Raw genomic sequence first — 21914 nt, 5'->3', positions numbered from 1 at the left:
GGACACGTCTTAAGTAATAGAACTCAGTACGTCGTTATCAACGGCGCGTTATCATCGACGAAGAGTGTTCATCAGAGACAAGCGTATCGTCAGGAATGTCACAGGAAAGTGTGATAGGAACGCTGTTGTTCTCCATATACATAAATGATCCGACGGACAGGGTGAGCAGCAATCTGCGGCTAAAGCCACATGAAGTGGAACGAGAAAGTAACGATCGTAATAGGAAAGACGAAAGGTCTACTTCGGTTTACTGGGAGAATTTTACGGAAGTGCGGTTCATCGATAAAGGAGACCGCATGTAGAACACTAGTGTGACTCATTCTTCAGTGCTGTTGGAGCCTTTGCGACTCCCACCAAGTCGGATTAAAGGAAGATATCGAAGTAATTCAGAGGCGGTCTGCTAGATTTCTTACTGTTAGGTTCCATCAACACGTAATACTACGGAGATGCTTAGTGAACTCAAGTGGGAATCCCCGGAGGGATTCTTTTCGAGGAACACTATTGAGAAAATTTAGAGAACCGGCATTTGAAGCTGACTGCATAACGTTTCTACTGCCGTCAGCGTACATTTCGCGTGGGGAAAGAGAAATTAGGACTCGTATGGACGCATACAAACATTAGTTTTACCCTCGCTCTGTTTGCGAGTGGAACATGAAAGGTAATCACTAATAGTGGTACAAGGGACCGTCCGCCACTCACCGCACATTGTCTTGCGAAATGTGTATGTGGATGTAGATTCATTGACAATCCATCCCTTAATTCTACGACAAAGTCAGAATGAAATTACATCAGATCGATTTTTTCTTTCAGTCTCGGTAAGAGCGAGTAATGACATTGCATTCAGTAACTTTTCTGTTCAACGAGATGTTTAATATTTCTAACACAGAACTTACACGATTTAAACTGAGTGTAAGGTGATGGAAAGTCGTTTTAAGCTATGCCGCATTGAATTACCTTAGCACCTAAAAAAAAAAGCTAAGTGTAAATTATATGACTTGCAAAGATGATGCTGACGGTTATCGATATGTTTTTTTTTAAGTGGGCACAAAGCCTGTTTATCTTCGAAGATACGTTTGTTTAATATAACTGGTTAGAAATATGTGTGTGTGTGTCCTGCTCATCTAGTAGCAGTGTACCTTAGATCTTGGGACGACCGTGTGTTCCTGACGTTTGGAAAGAAGCACACGTCATTCTCGTTTACAAGTTCCAAGCAGGGTCATCGAACAGAAGCACAATACTGTACGCTTATATCTCTGACGTCGGTCAGTAGTAGCATTATGGAACATGTTTTATGCTGGCCGCGGTGGCCGTGCGGTTCTGGCGCTGCAGTCCGGAACCGCTACGGTCGCAGGTTCGAATCCTGCCTCGGGCATGGGTGTGTGTGTGACGTCCTTAGGTTAGTTAGGTTTAAGTAGTTCTAAGTTCTAGGGGACTTATGACCTAAGATGTTGAGTCCCATAGTGCTCAGAGCCATTTGAACCATTTGAACATGTTTTATGCTCAAATATTGTGTTTCTGGAGGCCGAAAATCTTCTCTGTAAAAACCATCATGGGTTGCGATAACAACGATCCCGGGAAACCCAGCTCGCTCTGTTCGTCCACAAGATCCAGAAAGCAGTAGATATAGGCGCCATTGCACATGTCATTCGATACAGCTCCGCAATGCATCCCAATGAACAAAATACGCACATACGGAATATCAGGCCAACAGTGTGACTAGACTGAAAAGTTTTTAGCAAACAGAACAAAGTATGTCATTTTGAACGCAGATATGTAAAAGTAACTTCGAGCGTGCCCCACGGAAGTGTTATAGGATTATTACTTTTCATAGTAAATAAAACTGATCTGGTAGATGACGTCGGGAGTTCCAGGAAGCTTTTCGCGGATGATGCTATTGTATACAGAGAAGTCGCGACGTTAGAAAACTGTAGCGAAATGCAGAAAGTGCTACAGAGGATTGATTCTTGGTGCAGGGAGTGGAAACTGACCCTCAACATAAACAGATGTAACGTGTTGCGAATACACAGACAGACCCTTTGTGTGATTACAGGATTACTGAACAGTCACTAGATGCGGATACGTCCATAAAATACCTATAAGTATGCGCACAGACCGATTTAAAATGGAACGACCACATGAACTTAATCGCGAGTAAGCCAGATGCCAGACAGAGTCAATGGAAGAATTCCCAGGTAAAGTGGTATGCCTACAAAGGAAGTACCTTACAAAACACTCATTCGACCAATACTTGAATAATGCTCGCCATTGTGGGACCCGTAGCAGATAGAACTGACAGAGGTAACAGAGAAGATCCAAGCGGCGAGTTTCGGTATAGGTTCATTTAGCAACCGCGAATGCGTCACAGAAATGATCAAACAACTCCAGTGAAAGACGCTCCAACAGAGGCTTTGTTGTTGAAGTTCCGAGAGCGGACATTCCCAGAAGAGTCAACAATTATATTGCTTCCTCCAACGTATTTCTTGCGAAAAGACCACGAAGACAAAATTGGAGAGATTCTACCCACACAGTGGCTTACCGGGAACCGTTCTCCCCGGGAACCATTCGCGACTGGATCAGGAAAGGGAGGAAGTGACAGTGGCACACAAAGAGCCCTCAGCCGCACACCGCACGGCCGCTTGCGGAGTATAGATGTTGATGTAGAAGATATAATTACTGCAACAAAGAAGCATACAAGTTGTATTTTGCCGAGATACTCCATATTACTTCTTCCGAGGCCACAGATTTGTGCCAACGTCACATTCGCCGTTAGCCTAGGATTCAAATACCTGTTCAGGTTTAACATCCATTTCCTGCTAGAATTCAGTCTACGACTCAGATAGCCTCATTACATAGTAGAACAACGTGTCTTCTTTGTTTCCCATAGCGTTCAGCCGGCCTGAGTGGCCGAGCGATTCTAGGCGCTACAGTCTGGAGCCGCGCGACCGCTACGGTAGCAGGTTTGAATCCTGCCTCGGGCATGAGTGTGTGTGATGTCCTTAGGTTGGTTAGGTTTAAGTAGTTCTAGGGAACTGATGACCTCAGAAGTTAAGTCCCATAGTGCTCAGAGCCATTTGAACCATAGCGTTCATCCCGTATAGTTTGGTGTCTGCTTTTTTAGGATATGACACATTTTACCCAGTTATTTAAATTTGTGGATATTCTTTCTGACGACACAGTCATCAAGGTAATCTAAGGGAGTGCCGTCGTGCGCATCATTTGTCTGTGAATGCCGTGGATTTTGCTGTGTGTGATCGTATTTTAACTATTTGTGTATTTCGTATTCTCTGAGGGGGAATGTGGGAACCAGCCCAACTTTTGTCTAAACGACAGTGGGAGATTGTCTAACAAGCACACTAACGCTGTCCAGTGCACCAACCTGCGCTCGTTAAAACGCCGCGAGGATTCGACAGGGGTCTGGCTCAGTTTCTCGTGTGACAAGATAGCGCGCTGCACATTAAGCTACACGAGAAGATATAGTACAACACCGTATTATCCATAAAATTAGGTATGCCTACTTTTAGTTCCAGATGCAGTAAGTATTTAGACTACCTACAGATGGTACGGCTGAATTACAGAGGGGGGGGGGGGGGGTCTAGTAAGTAATGCAACACAATTTTTTTTCTGAAAGCAGGTTGGTTTTATTTACTCTTTTTGCTACAAAACCCCGTTCATTGCGATGACCATATTTGGAGAGACTGCATGTGCGCATGGTACCACTCTACTGGTCGACGTCGAAGCCAAAAGAGTCGTGCTCCATCAATAACCTCCCAATTATCCACGTAATGCTTCCCACGGAGCGCATCCGTCATTCGGTCAAATAGGTGGAAATCGAAGGGTGCGAGATCTGGGCTGTAGGGTGGATGAAGAAGAGCAGTCCAATGAACTTTTGCGAGCTCCTCTCGAATGCGAAGACTTGTGAGAGGCCTTGAGTTGTCACGGAGAAGGAGAAGCTCGTTTACGTCACCTCGAATGAGTGTGTCCGCACATTTCAACATTGCAGGAGTTACAGCTATGTGCGGCCGGAAAGCACGCCGGAGATCTGACAGGTTTGTGCGACCATGTAGCGATCATGACAGACGCCTAGCCCAACAACTCACCATAGTTTTGTTCATTGCCAGGTCTCCGTAGTCACTCTGCAAGCGCCTATGAATATCTGCGATGCTCTGTTTTTCCGCCAAAAGAAACTCAATGACAGCTCTCTGCTTGGAACGGACCTCCGTTACAGAGGTCACTGTTGTGGCTACGTATACCGCCGGCACCTATCCGAACTTGATGAGAATGAAGAGAGCTGAAGCGGGAATATTCTGTAGTGTTAGCAGTTAGCCAACACAACGAACACTACCTGAGTGAGGAAGCCGATATGCACGCGTTAACCCACGCAGGCTAGAGATAGGTCTGAAACAGGATACGTAATGAATGCTATAAAGAAAAGTACGTTGCTGCTGGAATACTTAACTTTAATCCATCATTGTTGTACATCGCTCTTGACGATACAAGTGAGACTGTAGATACATGCAATGTTACTAATGGCGCCTTGCTAGATCGTAGCCATTGACTTAGCTGAAGGCTATTCTAACTATCTGCTCTGCAAATGAGCGAGGCTTCGTCAGTGTGCATCGCTAGCGAAGTCGTCCGTACAACTGGGGCGAGTGCTAGTAAGTCTCTCGAGACCTGCCGTGTGGTGGCGCTCGGTCTGCGATCACTGACAGTGGCGACACGCGGGTCCGACATGTACTAATGGACCGCGGCCGATTTAAAGCTACCACCTAGCAAGTGTGGTGTCTGGCGGTGACACCACATATTCCATGATGTGCCACAGCAAATTCCGCATTCTTTCAACGGAAACTGGGCGAGGAAAAAAATATGTTGCATTATTACTGAACGCCCCCTATTTAAATTATTTCAGTTTCTTTTAAAAATATTGGAAACCATGCTTCGGAGAGGTAGTAACCACTGATACCTGGTAATGTGCAGGCAATATCTCAATTAGTCAGGCACTGAAAACATCGCTATGAAAAAACTGGACAGAATTATGTCACACACTCACTTTTCAACACGGATTTCTTCTTTTCCATCTTCTTTGCCTCGAGTTTAGAGCTCTCGGGACAACGTATAGTTAGTCACCTAATGCATTAATTTTTCATTTTCTATTTCCTTTCTTGTTTTCTAACACATTTTCAATATTTCAATTTTTCCCTCCTATCTTCTCGGGAGGGGGGGGGGGTCTCTGTATTTTCAATTTTCCGGAAAAAAATAAATTTTGTATTGAAATTCGCTTCGTAACCTTCTATGTGTGAGTCTTTAGTTACACCCAACTATTCTTTATTTCTTAGAACTACCCTCTCTTTCCTAATCTTGCAAACGTAATTAACAACTCGTCTACTGAACTCCAACATCACGACATGACCAAACAATTGTTTCACGCCTCTTGACAATTGCGGAAATCTTTCACTCTCTTCATTCTCGTGGAGATATTTATTTTTTCCAAATCTACATTCATTTTTCTCTATGGACGTAAATTGACCATTGTTGTTTTCTGACATTTACTTATGCGACTGCTGGCTCCAAATCTCATACCGCAGAGTATATTCACAAAATGAGAGCGTAAATAATTTGATTCGCAATTAATGAGGCTATGTAAAATTTCGTCTCGAGCACGCCGTTTGATAATTGGACTATTTTTCTGATATCAAGCGCGGCAACCGTGACTATAACCCTTGTGGTTCGTAATGCTTAAGACCCCTCCTGACTATCACTCGACTGCAGCTGTAGTGCTAGACAATCCATATTTATTATAAGGTTCTGCATAAGTATTTTATTATACTGTACAGTACTGTCTGAAATACCTGACGAAGCTAGAATACAGATTTCTTTTCGTATATTCTGTTTCAGTCGTCTCAGTGTGGACAGAAAGCGTGTCTTGGCAGTGTTGTGGCTCTACCGGGAGGAGACGCGAAAGCGCTGAGGACGAGAGAGGATATACTCAAACATGCCAACGATTTCCTCGAGCAGTACTACTCGTCGATGCGCCGGTAAGGCTGCACATGGTTAACACTTGCGTTGGGTACTTCCAAACTGTGTCCAGCAAGCACAGAATTATTCATGCCAACACCTATTCGAAATGTTTGGTCGTAGCAAAACAAATAAACCACCAAATTTTTCCAAACTACATCAGTCTTCACTTGCGCACCACTTGTTAATTTGTAAACAGAGTCAAGTGTTGACACAGACTAAGACGCCCAGGTATATTTCATTGCAGTTAAATTACCGATTAACAGTGAGTATCCGTGTGTTAAAATCTGTTATTTCAAACTCAGATAATGGAGTTGGAAAGTCCTACTAAGATTCAGTGGTCACTCAGAAAGACTGCTGCTTAAATTTTATGTCGGCCCTTACAAGGTAACTTTGCTTCATTGCCTGTCACTGGAGAACAGTTTGCATTGTAATAAAAAGAAGATCCAAATTGTGCTATTCTTTAGGTCAAGGGAGGAAAATGGCAGCAGAGGGGCGAGATAATTAGGTTCGTCCGCTATCGACGCTGGCGCTGTTAGCAGCAAATCTGGTCGCCACCAGCATCCTACCTTCATTCGGTATCATCATGGTTAATAAACACTTATAAGAGAACGTGGAGTGGTGAAAAAAGGAATAGAAAGGGGAGGGGAGGGATCACTGCTGTCAGCTGCACTGGGACTTAACGCGGAATCGGCGGCGACGAATGAAAATGTGTACTGGACAGGGATTCGAACCGGGGATCTCCTGCTTGCTAGCCAGGTGCGTTAACCATTGCGCCATCCGGGACACAGTGTTATCGCAATTGCACGGACTATCTCGACTCGCCTCACGGTCGATCCATATTCCCATCGATCTCCACCTACCTGCAGCCCCTGTCCATTTCCTCCATGTTCGCTCTTCCACGATTCTTACAGGAGGTCGGACCAATTTGTGCATCCGCACTGTTAAGAGGTGGATTCATTGCCCAGCTAGGCCTATCAAATTATATGAATGTGTGGTGTCTGTTCTTTCAGACAGAGAGTTTTATGAAAGAAAAGACAAGCAAAGGGGGAAACAGATCTTTCATCTTATTTCCCCCATGTCTTCCTGTTAACTAGCAGTTTTGTCACTGGAGTTTGAGTCTTCTCAAAAATCCAGATTGGCCTTCTTTAGAGAAATACTCCAGTCCTTACCGAGTTATAAAGAGGAGAACTTAAGAGTGTCTATATCGAACAGCTTTCTTGCTTATTAACCCATTTGACAACCGAGATTTTTGTTCTAAAGTACCTTCAGCCTTAATTCTAAGTCAGAATAATCGACAGGGTCAAGTTCGTCAGATTGCAAACGGCTCAGAAATTCTAAATGTTCCTCTTCGATCAGGCTTTCCTTTCCCTCAATGAGCCAGTCTTGGTCGATACCGGATGCTGATGATTCAATATAAGTTGCGAAACATCTTCAGATCTCATATAATGCTATGTATTGGTAGAAATTCCCTCGATGGAAATCAGAATGCATGAAAAGGGGATGGACACAAAGAGGATTGGAAGTAGACGTCTCAGGCCACTACTTCAACTAGAATGGATGGTAGAAGAGAATCAAACGTAGCCTTGTTGAAGAAATGATCGCAGAATTCGTATTAAATGATTCACGTAGAGCCTAAATTATGGATGACGGACGGGGGTGGAAACCCAGTCCCTCAATAACTGTTTCGATAAGAACCAGTGAGGGAGGGGAAGGAATTGCGACAAGCACCCACCAGACATTACGACGTCTACATTGCTTCAAGGGAGCCACTTTCTCGTGAAAGAATTTCTCAGACGTACTTCTTACGCAGGTCTGTAACAATTCGTTACGAGTTAAAATGGCAGCAAGTAATTTATGGCTATCGAACTTTCACGATTAGCCGCGATATAGTCATCCATCAGATGAAACTACAGCGGTAACACGTAAGTGTTCCAAGCAGGCTTTGCGATTACGAGACAATAAAGGCACGTTATACCACGGAGAGCAGCCCTGCATGTATTAACAGTCAACCTTTGCTTTTGATCCGTCTACAAGAAATCAACGACGTACGGCTTTTAGGGATACATTTACTGCTAATAAACCGAGAAAAATATTGGTCGGGCGAGAGCGGACTGTAGCAAATGTAAAACGACACAGATCAGTGAAGCAGAGATTATTATATAAGCTCTTTCGATTAAGGGTACACTCACAATTAACGACTCATGTGAGTCTAACGCAACTCCTGACGTCAAGACACATGATACTCCTCTGGCCGTAATTTCGAACATAATCATAACCGAAACCCGTCAGTATTAACGAGTAAAAGTCCACCTGCGATGACAAGGAACTTCCTTTACCACGTCTGACGAGAGCGTTACATTATCATTAAAAATTATTAAAAGGGGATTTATCTGAGTATCTTGTCTTTTATTCAGATCAAATGTTTTTACATACTTCTCTGCAAAGGTCCATGAAGGACTGGAATATTTCCTATTAAGGCCAGAATCGCGTACTTCAGAATGACTGGATCTATGGGACATCTCTGGTGACAAAACTGTCTACGATCTACTCCGCATCCCTTTAAGACAAAGATACGACGCTTTTTAGGCTAACGACTCGAACATCTAATAAAGATTCGTTTAAAAAGTAATTTCTTGCAGTTAACAGCCACGTGGTTACCCCGAGAAGATCCTGAGGAAGACCTGGAACCAGACATAGAGACTTGATCAGGTCCCACGTAGAAAGAAGAGGAACGTGCATTGGTTAGGAATAGAAACGGGAAAGAAGTTCAAGAGAAGAAGATGGACTAATGTATTTGGTGCAACGACGCGGGATACAGACGTATGTACTTACATATGTACGTAGGTTTACTGCATGTATATACCGTTTTTCAAGAACTCTGCACTGTTGCTACAACGGCAATGTCGGAAAGATAACAAAGAAGCAGAGAATGGATTTATGACTCATAATAAAACCTGACCATAATCGTAAAACCGTAAGCGACACAGCGAATCACGTTACATTTGTTCCACTAATACAATTGATTTTTTCTCAATCACAATTTCTATGCGTCTGCGCGTGATTTGTAGAATGTAGTAACGTAACTGCAAAGGCAACAGCATAGAAAAAGAATTCTGTCTCTTTCTTGGATAGCTTCACCAGTGAAACATTACTTTCAGCCAAGAAATGATCATTTCTCCTGGCGGCTAATGTACGACGGCTTCCACGACACGGTGCCATACGTTTGCTTTATCCTCGATCTTAAGTTGATTGTATGCTTCTATGGAACATAGAAACAGGATCGTGCCGACTGATCACCAGCCTAGGTCGACGAAATTACCACTGACAGATTTTAACTGCAGATAAACTGAAAACCATTTGGAACGATGAGGAACAAAGAAATGACTGAAAAACAAATGTATCGTGTCATTGATCTGCAAGACAAGAAGCAATTTTGAATTACAGCGAAATTAGACCTATGAAAAAACTAGTAATTATGACGCAGTCACAACAATCAGCAGCACATCGCGAAGAGTTTTTTGAACATACTGACGTGTGATTTAGTTTTGTAATTAGTATTTAGTAGTTTTTGGGATATTGGTCGTGAAAATACTGCAGCCCTCTGTTACTGGAATTTACTGCACATAGTGAAACCTACACGTATGATGGTCCATTAACAGACGGATCGAAATACCAGGTTAACTGGTAAGTAATAGTGTCAAGTAAGATGTAAATTCACAAATATTGCTACATAAGGATGTCTTTTTTAGTTGGAAATACTTGTAAATCAAACGGATCGAAAAGAACATCCCAACCAGAAAGGTAAGGATATTGAGACATCCAACCGAAAGCCACTGTTCTACAAATGTTCCAACACATTCTTCCCCGCAGTTAAAACTATCTGTGCATCTCCATTACTGCATCGAGCAACTGTTCTTGCTGTTAAACTAAATGTCCCTGGATTTTAATTAGATTTCTCTTCTAATGTGATTAAACTGTACTACGAGAGTGCAAGCTGAATCTAAGATAATCTCTCTTCGTTTGTCTCCGTAAGTACTAGACTAAAATTTATTGGAAACCATTGAAGATTTCTGAAAAACACCCTACAAGGGAGCATGTCCTTTTCGAAGAACCTCGATACTTACGAATATAATAAAAGACGAGTTTTATTCTTTTCCAGTCATTCTGTACAAAAAAAATTAAGATCTCAAACAGCAAGAATTTATGCTGGAAATGAGTAGTGGATATTGCCCTCATATTCATATATTAGTCTCATTTTCAGCTCAACTGGTAAAGTAACATGCACTAAAATTTCGAAATGACTTTATTTAAACGTTGATCCGTTGCAGCTGACGTATATGACATGATTAAGAGAAAACAAGACATTTTGCCGTCTACAGGCATTAAAATAAATCAACGATGCGGGATGAAAATTTGTGTCGGAATGGGACTCGAACCCGGGTGCTCCCCTTCTCTAGAACCGTTTCCTTAATTTCCTCGGCCATCCGGAAGCACTTCCGTCTAATATAAATTCTCAACCTGTCACACGCAAGCAGCACTCCTGTCCATAGGCTCTGTGATCGAGAACCTGAAGGAATGAAATACACTTCCGAGAACAGAGAACTTTCATGAGCAGAAGTAGCTGAAACGCCGAAGAGTTCGGTGGCCATGGGGTACAATTTTTCTGCGGTTTTTTATTCCGAGGTCTCCATAAAAAATAGTGCATAACAGTTTTACAGCGAACACATGATGAGGATGTTATTTCTTGGACAGCTTCCAAGATCCCACCCCACCATGACAAACACAGCAAAGATAGGAAACTACAGTAGTTAACTTTAGTCGAAATAAATTCTCCATGAGTTTAGTTTCTACGACAGCATTTGCTATTTAATATTCAACAAGGGTATTTATTATTTTTATGTTATTTTTTGCTATTTACCTTTGAGCTGCTACCTAGTGACTATGACAGGTCGTGGTTTCACAGTATTAAACTGTATATGAATATAAAACGGAGCTTACTTGGTTTCTTTAGAATTTTAACAAAGTTGCAGCCGTATGTAGTTGTAAACATATAACTAATTAGCAAACGCAAATTATTAAAATTAATAATTTATGTATTAAGAAGACAGGAAAGAGTTTCGATCTCCTGGAGGGACAACCTCAGAAAGACAGAGGGCCCGTCGCTCCTGGACAGCCACCGCCCCGCCTCCCGCTACTCGCTATCCTAGGGCGTGTACCTCAGCCTCTCGCCCTCACATGGCGTGACCCTGCATCTACGCTAGCTTCTGTTCTACTCGGTAGCGTGTGCTGTCCTCCATTTCTTCATTTATCTTACCATATATTACTACTGCCTAATGTACACTTGCTTTCGTGACACGTCACAGTCACCAGTCACGTTTGATCAGGAGTTTATTTATAGTTTTACCAGCCTAGGTTCTTTACACTTCCACCATGAGTGAAAGGGTAACTAGAAGGAAAAAGTTTCCAACCCCGGCAAATGTTTGTCGGTAGGACTTTTGTTGACAGAGTATGTTCGACTCAAGTGTAGGGGGTGTTTCAAGGTCTTTGCGACGAACATTAATAGATGATAGATAACACTATGGGGAACAAGTTTTTTTAGATTCAAAATGTTAGCTAATGCTTCCCAGCGACTCTAGACATTCTTTAATATTCGCCGGCCCTGAGACGATGAGATTTTACCTACCTAGGTCGGTCCACAAACCATGTGTATAGCACGTTACTTACAACAGTAAACTGAGTGATAGAACACCATAACAATGAGTGTCTCTAAGCGGAGAATGGTATTTTAGAAGCCTACGACCTTCTACGCGGAGTGAAATACTGGATGATAGGCGATACATATTGGATACTAACGCCACAGAGTGCCACCGTTCTGTAGCTTCTCAGGGGCATAACCAGTCTTAAACGACGGCTAGCATCGCCAGTAAACACCAGCGAACATTTTGTCTCTAACGACGTGATCTATTAGCCATAGACGTTTGTCGCAAAGACTTCGAAATACCCCGTAGGTCATGGCTTTCATAGAGGACTACTGGCACTTCACAATCGCTAACGGTATACAAACAGTATCGACTTAAAAAGACGGCTTTGATGCCGTCTTTCGCAAGCTGCCAGTATGGTTCAGCGATGAATTTTTTCTCAAACAGGAACGTCGTAGCGCAGATTTAAATTTAGCGTCATAAGCAAACAGATGCTGAGCTACTTGCGCAGGCAAATTTCATAAGTCGTCCAAACGCCTTCAACGAAAAGGGCAGTGTGCATGACGGTGACCATGTGGGCAAGTGCGACAGCGCATTTGGGAGAACAGTCATTCAAGATTGTGGAATTCTGCAGCCGCTTCCCGAAGTAGGACATTCGTAAATAAAGCATTAAATCCTCGTTGATGGGTTGAACAAAACTAGGAATGTAATGGTGTATTTAAGACACTGAAATCGCTTTTGTGTAGCGTACGTTTCTCATACGTCATTTTGTCTAATCACCCTACGTCGCGAACGTTGCTGTTCTTTCAACAGACAACCACCGCTTGTTTCATTTCCCAGCAGATCTAGTTGTAGGTGTCGAATATGTTCTGTTTAAATTGAATGTTAAACTATAGACTTACTTCCTCTTCAAGACTATAAACCAGACAGTTCTGACATCACGGTCTTCTTTGTATACTCACTTCACTTATCTCTCAAAGAAATAATTAAGTCGAGAAATCACGGTGCTTGAGAAGTATCCCACTGATTAGTTCAAATTCGCCCAACTGAAGGACACGCTAGTTCCATACACAAGCAGGAGAGGTGTCCTTGATTTATTGCTTCCTCATTGTCTGGAACTTTACGACGGTCTGTATGACAACAAGTGATATATGTTTGATACAAACAACAGTGATTTGCAGTCGTAGTAAATCTCGCGGTTTATGAGGTGACCACGGGACACTCGTAGAAGCCGCCAAGCAAACAGACTAAGTAAGTTACGGCCGTGGAGTACAAACGATTCATAACACATGAATGTTCAGAAAACAAATATCAGGAAAAGCGAAGGCTAACACTGACAACACGACGTATTTTTTTATTTTATTTTTTTATGTATTACATATTACAGTTCCTCCTACGTTTCAGATACATCGCAAAATGCAACGGGAATGTCTTGTGAATAGCTTTATACTAACTTTAGGATGAAAAATCGTAATAACTCCCATTTTCATTAATGCTGTTTTAGGGCAGACAGTCAGGAGTACAGGACTCGTTTGGAGAAAGTGCAGCACGAGGTGGCAGCTACAGGGACTTACCGGCTGACGAGTGATGAGCTGGCGTACGGAGCCAAGCACGCCTGGAGAAACTCAGTGCGCTGTATTGGTCGCATACAGTGGGCAAACTTACAGGTGAGAAGTCTACACACGAGTAGTTCTAAAATCGTCGGGACTGTCGGGAGTTTATATCTTGCACTTTACATGTTATTGCGTGTTAGCGGGAGTGCACAGATGCGGCTGATAAGTATTAGAGCCACATACACGTGTCGTGAAACTTCTCACCCGCGTAGCAGCATTTATTTAATTTTTACAATGTTATAGTTATTCAGCTAGATTGATTCAGTCATCCCCTCCACAAAGTAATTCCATTCATTTATGCATACTTACTAAACCCAATGTCGTCAATTATCTATGAAGCGTATTCCAGTCTTTTTCTGCAGTCGCTCCTTTTCCTTTTTGTATACCTCTCAATTTCGCATTGTATCTGAACAGCTATTCACCTTTCACATATTACTTTTGTATAATGTTGCTCTCCAGATGTTGAGTAGTAGAAACATCTTTCTCGATTTAAGGTTCAAATTCCAACAAGGAAATCTCCTCTCTTGGAAATAAAAGTCTACATATTTTAACAATTGTGATTATTTTCGACAATTTTATGATACTTTGTAGAAATTATGTCGATGTTGATTGTTAATCTCTTACTTATCGTTAGGTTTTCGACTGCCGACACGTGACGACAGCCAAGGGAATGTTTGAAGCACTCTGCAAGCACATAGAATTTAGCACAAACAACGGGAATATAAAGTGAGTATATATCATATCCCTGTATACTATTGTAGAATCAGGATTGTGATAAAAGTGGATTATCATACAAATCACCAGTGGCATATAATAACCACATTATTAAATCTTCTATTTATCAGTTCCTCACAATGTCGAAAAGACGCCGAAACCACAAATTAAGAAATAAAATAGTCCAGCAATTCTTTAATACCGATACATCAGCTTGGTTTTTTTTAATTTTTTTTTTTTGTATAATACAACTTCTTGGGACCCATACACTACTTTCACTGACTAAATCTACATCTCTGTTTCGCTGAACTGATAAAGTAAAAGATTTATACTAAATTACGGTACCTCATTTATTTGTGTATTGTATATGCCTGGTGGTTTTATTGGGAACAAGTCTCTCCAGGAAGAAAGTACGGGAGTAGGAGCAATTAATAAACAGTAAAGATATTTCAGTTCACATGACCCAAGTCCGAGCAGACAGAGACTGGGCTGTCGGAACATCACCAATTTGGCAGGCGAGTGACGGAGGGTTCATAAATGGTGGAACGGTCCCCCCTCGTAACTCTACACGTTTCAAATGTATTGATTTCAAATACTCAGAAACGAAAAAAAAATTATCATATATAGTAAGCCACTCTATATTAATAGAAAAAGTCTGAGTAACTATTCGAAAGGGAGAGTCTTCTATGTTGCTCTTATTTGGAGTTGGTTCACTCAAAACTGTTAGCAACAGGCAGTTCATGTTGTCGGATGTGGCTGAGCAATATTTTCCTTCTCTTCCAGGTCTGCGATAACTGTATTCCCCCAGCGCACAGACGGGAAGCATGACTATAGGGTCTGGAACAGCCAGCTGATCAATTTTGCTGGATACAAGAATGAAGACGGGAGCGTCACAGGAGACCCCGTCAATGTGGAGTTCACAGAGGTACTCAGCTGATTTGACTATAAACCAGTTTCCTGACAGTAAGGACAGCAGAAATAGATGCTGATAGACACAGGTTTCATTCCTCACAAACATGTATACTCGGTCGCTTTTCTTTTATAGTCATGGCAGTCTATTATCTTAATTTATAAAACTCCCTACCAATACGTTGCACGTATCATTCTTCAGTCGTGAAGGAAACAGCATTATTGTACGTGAATGTCCTTAAACGATAAAGCATAATAGGTTCTGAGTCGTGTGCAAACTACATCGCAACACAAAGTTTCAAAGTTAGAAAACCATTACTGAGTATAGTATTTGCATAACTGTTTCTTCATTTTAACGAATCTGTTATGACAAACGAAAATTTGTGCCGAACTGGAATCATTTAGGCCATCCGAGTACGTCTCCAGGACGGACTAAAATTTTCAATATTGCTGGTGATACGAACATTACCTACAGCCAGATATACTCGTATGGCGTTTGCGAGAACAGCACCACGTACCAATGCGAACGACGACGACGACTTTTTCGAGGATCGTAGCTTACCTTCTATAAAGACATATATCAGCTGAATTGAATGGAATCAATGAAGATCGAGTTTGTCATTACATTGTATAGTCAGCATTTCTGAAGGTTTTTCATTGCATTTCTTCATGTCGTTGTATTTAGCTGATTTCATCTTCTGCAATAACGTTCTTTTACTTTCAATGAATTTTATTCAACATACGTATACTTTTATGGCGTGGTGAGTAACTATCTTCCACCAAATCTGTTTTCCCCTTGTGGTGCCATTTCCACATGCCCCAAGGAAAATCCTGTGGTGTAATGTTCTGGTGTGACAGGTAGGACTCCGTGACAGCAAAACTTTACCCAGTATTGAAATCGTGCTCAAATACCCAAATGACTACGGTAAATGTTCACGAAAAGCTTGTATTTAATTGGCTTCGGAAACTGGTCTGCCACAAATTACACTGCAAGTTCACTGTTTGTGAACGGATATTGTTCTCGTTTCCTGTCACTGAATGTATTACCTTTCTTCCCACACATTCCATTTCAGTGAATGCAATTACATTTCTGAAAAGTAGTTTTCAGGTTAGTAGGTTTTTCACATTCATTTGATCGATATACGTAGTCCAATAAAGTAATTTGTCATTGCTTGCTTCATTAGTTGGAAAACATGAATTTGATTAACTATTAAACGTTCACAATAGAAGATCGAATAAATTGTTTAGGAATCTTCATGTCATACATAATGTGTTAGCGCGTTCTCTGATTCTCTTTACTTTACTGGAGAAACTACTCCAACTCGCTGGTAGAGCCGTCAGTAAATCATTTTTGGCAGGTGTGCCTAAAGCTGGGATGGAAGAGTCCACGCACGAACTTCGACGTTCTACCGCTGGTGCTGTCTGCAAATGGAGAGGATCCAGAGATCTTTGACATCCCGTCAGAGCTGGTCCTGCGGGTACCACTCTCACATCCAACGTGAGTATCCAGTCGGTTCATTGCATCTTCACTTTAAATGTGAGGGTTCATTAAACGTCTGACATCCTGATACGAAAAAAGAAACAGATTTTAATCTCTCTTTCGCGTCAGTCTTCTCAAATGTTATGTATAATCTCTACGAAGACAGAGACAGAGAAAGAGAAAGAGCAAGGGGCAGAGAGAGAGAAAGAGAAAGGAACAGAGAAAGAGAGAGAGACAGATCGACCTCAATCACTTCATGTAAATGGAAGGATGGTTCTTTTGGAAAGCACATAGCAGATTTCCTTTACCATCCATCCGTAATCACAGCTTCTGCTCCATTTCTTACGACCTCGTCATCAACGCTACCTTAAACGACAAACTTTCTTTTTAGAAAACATTATTTCAGGACGGACCATTCATCACCAAGTGAAGTCAATCGACGTTTGAAAAATCGTAAAGTCAAAACAGAAGCCTTGCACCTCATTTTAAATATCAACAACACATCGAAGAAATAGTTCTTCGTATAGTTTATGGTGTACAAAGGAATTCACAAACAAGTGCAACATTTTCGCCAATGAAAAAGTGTTACTTGTATTTTCAGTATTTGACGAAACACATAAAACGATACATGTGTCTCTCACATGATAATATGATGGCGTGAATGTACTTATTCCAGCTGAAACAAAAATAAAACATGCCTATTAATGTCAGCAAAATTTCATGCACTAAACTCGCTTCTATAGTCGCCCCTGTTTGGTGTAGCCTAAGTAAAGTATAGGCCAGGAGAGAAAGGTGGTACAATCCTCTGCTTTTTTTCAAGAATAATGTAACTGAGTTATGCATCTGTCCATGGTAAATGAAAAATGGAACAATAAGGAAAAATATTTTACTGCAAGTATTAATCTCTTCTCCGAAAAATAAGGATGGATTAACAAGGTAAAAATACATCCTGGACATACTGCAGCGTAAGCAGTCTCAAACAGCGCTATAGTCCTTGCAGGCATACTCTCTGAATGGTGGGATTGTCAATCTGTTTTCTGTCTCTCGTGTTATTCGTCAACGTAGTAATGTGTTGTTTAATTCACATGACAGGTATGACTGGTTCGAGGAGCTGGGTCTGCAGTGGTTCGCGCTGCCAGCAGTGTCGGGTATGATGTTTGACTGTGGAGGAATCGAATTCACCGCTGCTCCTTTCAACGGCTGGTACATGAGCACGGAAATTGGTTGTCGCAATCTCTGTGATGCTCACAGATACAATATGCTTGAGGTAAGGCTTTCTTTGACAAGACGACTGAGAAAACTCATTTATGTCTTTGCACACACACATATCCTCAGGAAAAACGTGATTTCTCAGCATGAATGCACTGAGCAGACCAGGTTGCACTAGTTACATAACCAATCACATCAGGATAGCTATGTTTATAAATAACAACAAGACAGGAACACATACGTTTCTTAAATTTTTTTGTACTCCTCCAAATCTATTCCTGTTTCGTGTATTTCATTTATATTGCTTCTTCCTGGCCAAGATCCTTGACGTTATTCATTAGCACTTTCATTGTGGCGTTCCCCCAATCACTCGTATACCGCGGTCTTCGGTTCATTAATTTCTCATTTTGTGTTATCATCCTTTCAGGTGCAGTCGCCACTATCTTAACCACTTTTTTCTTTTGTAATTTATGCTTCAGCTGATTTTATGTACAGACTTGTAGACGTGCTGTTCGCTCGTCTCGATTTCTACTCACAAATATTTATTGTTCTATAAAATTTCTGGGACCACTCCAAAGAAGTTTTCGTTTTCCCAGAGAAAATAAAACCATATTCTGATTTGTCTTAAAGTCACTTCATCCATGCACGAATATCATAATAATAGACTGCACAAGACTTTGTTTATGTTTCAGACGGTAGCCACACGAATGGGTTTGGATACGCGAACTGCAGTTACGTTATGGAAGGATAAGGCGCTAGTAGAAGTCAATGTTGCCGTATTGCACAGCTTTCAGGTAAGACACAAATCCTGCAGCTCAGTAGACATTTTATGATGGTACAGAAAGAAAACAATTTTATATTTGGCAAGGTCGGCTTATCACGATTTTTCTTTCTTTGGAAGTGGAAGAGGGGGGCAGGTGTACACGTAGGAGATCAACTGCAACTCTTCTCAATGGTACTGGGACCTCTGCAGCGCGAGCATTGTTGCCGTCTGGTGCAAAATGTTCTCGTGTTGATAAATACCATGCTGGGGATGAGAGGGAGGTGTTACTGGCATGAGCAGATGCAAGCCATCACCAATAATGTTTGTTAGTCCATAGCCTGCATATTGCGTCACCAACATGATCATGGTGCTATAGCAATCTGTGTGTCCTGGGATTCGTCCTTAGAGTTAAAAGTTGTGTCCTGGTTTATCTGCACAGATATTTTTTTTTTTTTTTTTTTTTTTTTTTTTCGATGACCCAGTAACATTTCTTCAGGAATTTCAAGTGATTTACAAATCGATTTGGGAATATATTGCACGCATCTTGTTAACATCGCTCAAGTGAAGCTAACTTTTGGTTAGTTACAGCACATACAAAGACATCTTCTCAGTCGCTCGTAGTTTGTAAAAAAAAAGGGCCTAAATAATATAGAAAAACAAACTCTTTTGTACCTGATATCATATTCCTGACTACATGTGTCACTAAAATATTGTCTCCTTCTTACAGTTGAAATCTGTGACGATTGTGGACCATCATACAGCTTCTGAGAGTTTCATGAAGCACTACAAGAACGAAATGCGGCTGCGCAAGGGATGTCCAGCTGACTGGGTGTGGATTGTGCCACCCATCTCAGGGTCCGTGTGCCCTGTGTACCACCAGGAGATGGCGATGTACCTGCTTAAGCCCTCCTACGATTACCAGGTGAGACCGTGCAGTTTTCGAGCTTTTATTAATTAAACGTTGACATCAATTTATTCTACATAATTAATGAGCGATATCCGTTAGTCATAACTATTTTTATATAGTTACTGTGAGAGAACAGAGGTGTAATAATTACTTGAATGGCTACAACTCATTGTTTCAATTTCATCGCCCAGTTTTACAAAAGTTTCATACTTTGGTTTTGTAAGCTGTAGGCCAGTCTTGAGTAGTACAGACCTGGTTGCTGCTGAGAAGGATACGCGTGAAAGGAATAAGCCAGCAAGTTAATTACATCTCCATTGTAAAAGTGACTGAGATGTTGAGGTGTAGGTGTCGCAAATATGTTAAATCTATCACCTATTCAGCACACTGATACTTTGGGAACAATATTGGTCAGATTCTACAGTTGTGTATATATGTTATCAGTCACTGCTTCGTACGCAGTTTAGTGTATTAATTCATGTCCTGTTTATATAAATGCAGAAATGCTTTTCTTTAGTCACAATATACGTTTCGTCTGACTCATTTACAATATTCCCAACTGTTGGGTTTCCGTCCCTTGTTTGCAATGTGGACGTGATGTCTCTACGCACACTTCACATAAATTTTTCCTATGACATCGATCTTGTAAATAGAAGTTAAAGAGGGGCGACAAACGGCGAACAATGAAACAAAATAAACCTGACAGTGACATCTTAGTAGGTCAATACCTTTCTGATGGCCAATATAACAGATTAACTGCAGCCGCGGGCGGAAGAGAGCTCCCTGCCAAACACTACGCATGCATTCTTCTGAGTCTCTAGCCTACTTCTCACAGGTAAAAAATAACGGAAACACGATGCGATTTACTTCATTGAAAAAAATGACTCGTAAACAGGCCAGATTTCCTCGATACAACTTGAAAAGTTCTGATAGCATCCCCGCCATAAAAGAAGATTACACAATTGTATCTGTTGCTAAACAGTATGTGCAAAACAATAAATCTGGAACAACACCGCGTCCATCTTCTCACTCCGACTGTGCTGTCACGAAAATGCTTTTCTAAGTATGTTGTGCACGAAACTTGCAGGAATCTCTTCTGTTGATTTAGTTCAGTTACATTCATTACTTGATGATGAAAAATTCCTTTCACAGTTCTATTATTGAAGCTTTGTCAGTAAGCACTGTAATACATCTGCCAACATTGAATCGCTGGAAATTTCGGAGGAACTAATCACATAGGTTCCAGTTAACAGATAATACAGACATGTATTTCTTGAGTCAGGTAGGTGCAACATTTCTACAGTTATTCTGGAGATATACCAGACATTTTATTCCTCCACAGAAAGACTAACCTGTTCTGCAACATGCGACCAAACATAATACCGTTTAATCTAATGCCTAGACAAAAGTTACGTGGCAAATCATCCTTACAACCTGCAAATGTACATTGTCGGAAAAGGAAATTAGAACACCTGGAAAGACAACGTTGATTTTGATCAGATGACAGCATATGCCGCCTGAGGAGGGGGGGGGGGGGGGGGAGGAATAGTAGATGTACTGATAACGGATTCAACGTTGTCCGCCACAACAGATAGCGTAGTGGTGTAGCTACCAGAGCGCCATCTGTGTCTACCGTTCAATTGGGAATGTTCACAGCCTGAAGGATCAGTATGCTGCAGTCGTGTGAAGCAAGCAGGCAAACATGCCAAGGAGACGCATTTGTGCTTCTTACAGCTAACTGAGCGAGTCTGAAAAGGGCAAATTGTGGCCTTCTGAGCAGCGGGATGGTCCAATCGGAGAATTACCACATAAGTTGGACGTGCTGCATCAGTTGTGCAACTATGCTGGTACCAGTTGTTACGAGAACATTCTGACACCCATAGACAAGATTCTAGCTGTCCACGCAGCACAGACGCCCGCCAGGTTCGTCGTATAGCAAGGACAGCAACGGCAAATCGTACAGCTACCACAGCGCAGAGGGATTGTGAGCCCTGACATGTCGACACAAGCTGTTGCGAACCTGTTATTAGCAATAGGACTGTGGGCACGGACACCTCTAGCCCGTCTTCCACTCATGCATCGACGTGCACAACTCGACTGGTGGCGTCAGAGGATCACTTGAAAGACTTAATGGCGCGCCGTGGTCTTCAGCGATGAAGGCAGATTTTGCCTGCACGCAAGTGATAGTTGTTTATGCGTGCGACATAGACCTGGTGAGCACTGTCTCGTAGAGCGCATTCGTCAAGGACACACTTGTCCAACCCCAGCCTTTTGATCTGGGGTGTGATAAGCTACAACCCTCGTTCACCTATGGTGTTTCTGGAGGGGACGCTAACCAGCGCTCGGTACGTGCAGAATGTTGTTAGACCCGTTATTTTGCCGTTCTTGCAACAGGGAGGTAATGTATTTTCCAACAAAATAGTGCTCGTCCACACATTGCCTGTGAGACTCAACGTGTTCCGCAAGACGTGCAGCAACTGCCCTGACCAGCACGATCTCCAGACTTGTCTCCAATGGAGCACTTGTGGGATATGATGGAACGATAAGTGACTCATGCGACTCGTCAGCGAACAACTCTTGCAGAACTACGTGAACCTGTCGAGCAGGT

The 21914-nt window shown here is 41.9% G+C and overlaps 1 protein-coding gene across 1 annotated transcript in view; it reads left to right on the top strand.

Annotated features, from left to right (window-relative positions):
• Positions 1-4874: 4874 nt before the first annotated feature.
• The window catches only part of LOC126481736 (nitric oxide synthase, salivary gland-like), a gene marked incomplete at its 5' end in the record, with an annotated part of 158570 nt that continues 141530 nt past the window's right edge, over positions 4875-21914 (top strand). The window contains 9 exons of the mRNA XM_050105690.1: positions 4875-4897; positions 5889-6032; positions 13219-13381; positions 13962-14053; positions 14825-14966; positions 16309-16448; positions 17523-17697; positions 18332-18433; positions 19130-19324. Of these exons, the coding sequence (XP_049961647.1) occupies positions 4875-4897; positions 5889-6032; positions 13219-13381; positions 13962-14053; positions 14825-14966; positions 16309-16448; positions 17523-17697; positions 18332-18433; positions 19130-19324 (1176 nt within the window). The remainder of the gene's footprint in view (positions 4898-5888; positions 6033-13218; positions 13382-13961; positions 14054-14824; positions 14967-16308; positions 16449-17522; positions 17698-18331; positions 18434-19129; positions 19325-21914) is intronic.

The sequence above is a fragment of the Schistocerca serialis genome, chromosome 5, assembly GCF_023864345.2.
Source record: "Schistocerca serialis cubense isolate TAMUIC-IGC-003099 chromosome 5, iqSchSeri2.2, whole genome shotgun sequence".
Lineage (NCBI taxonomy): Eukaryota > Metazoa > Arthropoda > Insecta > Orthoptera > Acrididae > Schistocerca > Schistocerca serialis.
The sequence above is the reverse complement of the archived record's forward strand: the minus strand, read 5'-3'. Positions and strand labels throughout refer to the sequence as shown.